The 2,351-nt window shown below is 38.1% G+C and overlaps 1 protein-coding gene across 1 annotated transcript; it reads right to left on the reverse strand.

Moving 5' to 3' along the window:
• Positions 1-275: 275 nt before the first annotated feature.
• On the reverse strand, positions 276-2,108 carry LOC139864376 (uncharacterized). The gene has a single exon (XM_071852954.1). It carries the CDS (start codon positions 2,106-2,108, stop codon positions 276-278), a length of 1,833 nt encoding a protein of 610 aa, XP_071709055.1.
• Between the last annotated feature and the right edge of the window lie 243 nt (positions 2,109-2,351).

Genomic DNA, 2,351 nt, shown 5'->3' on the forward strand with positions numbered 1-2,351 from the left:
AAAATCATGTTTTAATTAAGTTTCCAATTCATTTACTTTCTTGATAGGTTTGTACATGATCTTTAAGTCTATTCATGAGTCCAAAATTATAGTAATGGTCGTTTGATGCAGAGTTGAAAACAAAACTTATTTCTGCAGCTAATTCTCATGAACAAAAAACCAATATCATATAAAATAAATACTCCATAATTCAAAGCAATTGTATTCAGAATCAATACCTTTTCACACTTGCAAAACATCCATGAAAAAAAAAAAAAAATTAACACACAAAATAATCATATATTGTCTATCGCGTTTTGTCGACATATGGCCTGTATCCTATGCGATTCCATTACTTCTGCAAGCGTCTCAACGCGTTCCTCATGATCGCTTTCCTCATTACAAATTTCACGGTCCACACAATTTAAATGAGTACCATAATCACACTCTTTGCAGTAATAAGTCCAATGATCCCTATGCACAACTCGATTACACGCATCACAGTAGAATGTGTACTCATCTCCCTTTAATGGACACTCGTAAAACAGCTTAAGTTCATGATCATGATCATCTCGTTTCACTGTTTCTTTCAAATTGGCACACTTAACATGTAAATCAAATTCACAGATTGAACAATGATACGTAAAGCCACTACCAACTTCAAAACACGCGCTACAAATAAACGTGTCATGATTTTGGTATGGCGATTTAGAGAGAAGGGTTAGTTTATGAGGTGGATGAGATTTGTGTTGAATTTCTTTCTCTAAATTAAAACAAGATTCGTCGAGTTGAAAACCACAATTTTCTTCAACGCAAGCGTAGCCTTTGCCAACAAGTGTTTCTTCACATCCTGAACAGGCGATCTGCTTTTTCCCTCGTTTCAGGTTTACCTTAACTAAACCGTGTGGGTGGCTAAAGTGTTTGATCCCTAAATTTTTTGGCTTGTTTTGATTCGCATTTACATAGTGAGATACTTGTTCATTGGGTACATTCGGTGGAACAACGTTAGTGTTGTTATCATGTTTGGATGAAATTTGAGGACTTGGAGGACGACTAGTTAAATTTTGAGATACGTACGCATTTTGAGTCGTATAAGAGTCTTGAGGCGGATGTTCATTAGGCGCACTAGGTGGAACAAAAGCATAAGTGTTATTAGGGGCCGTCGATGAATTATGAGGACTTGGGGGCAAACTAGTAAAATTCTGAGACGAGTACGCATTTTGAGTAGTAGTAGGAATGGGATACGAGGTGGTGTTTAAGGTCATATGAGACGGATGTTCATTAGGAGCGCTTGGTGGAACAATGTAAGTGTTATTAGGAGGTGTGGATGAGTTTTGAGGACTCGGGGGAACACTAGTAAAATGTTGAGATGCGTACGCATTTTGGAGACTAATATTTGGATTCGGAGAACTAGTTGGAACAGAAAACTGAGTAGAATGTTGAGTCGTGTAAGAATCTTGAGAGATAATCGTCGAATATTGAGCAGGGACGGATGAATTGTGACCGTGCATATACGGTTGGACCGGTTCTTGGTTTTGATAAGAAACATTGTGATAGTGTGGACTAACTATCGGATATTGAGCATGAACTTGAACTGGAACTGAAGCTGGGGGTGGACTTGGAGCTGGTGGTGAAGTGGGAATTTGATTTGCAATCGAAATGGAAGCAAAATTAGGGACCATAGATGTATATTGGCCATTATGCATCATATTTGGTGGCATTGTTTCCTGATGTAAATGAGAAGTATTATGTGGATGAGGACTAGTTATTGGATGATTTGTGGCGTCTGAAATCGAGTAAGCGCATTGAACATGAAGATCAAACTCACAATCTGCACAAGAATAGGAAAAGCCGGTTCCAACAATTTTGCAAGAATTGCAGTAGAATGAATTAGAAGGGTAAGTAGGGTAAGGAACCAAAGTGAGTGAGTGTTCAGGGTGTGATGGGTGTTTTTTCGACCGAGTTGCTTGGTAACACAGAACGTGTAAGACGAAATTGCATTGCCAACAAATGTAAATGGTGTTCTTGGCTAACGAGTTGCAGCCTGAGCATGTGACCTCAGCGCCTTCGGGCAGATCATGCATGACTAGTTTATGTGTGTGGCTGAAATGTTTGTACCCGAAAACCATTGCTTAATCGATCCGTTTCTAGTTTAGGTGATAACTGATTATTTTTATCTGTGGGAAGAAACTGAAGATAAGTACTCTGTATAATACAAGTACAATTAAAATTGTAATTGTAATAAGATGGGGACTTGGTCAGGATTGGAACCATTACCTATTAGATTCTTTGGTTGACTTTATATTTTATAAAGTCTACTATTAGCTGGATTTCTGACTTTTGGGCTATTATTAGTGTAAAGTCAACTGATC

Source organism: Rutidosis leptorrhynchoides, chromosome 8 (genome assembly GCF_046630445.1).
Source record: "Rutidosis leptorrhynchoides isolate AG116_Rl617_1_P2 chromosome 8, CSIRO_AGI_Rlap_v1, whole genome shotgun sequence".
Lineage (NCBI taxonomy): Eukaryota > Viridiplantae > Streptophyta > Magnoliopsida > Asterales > Asteraceae > Rutidosis > Rutidosis leptorrhynchoides.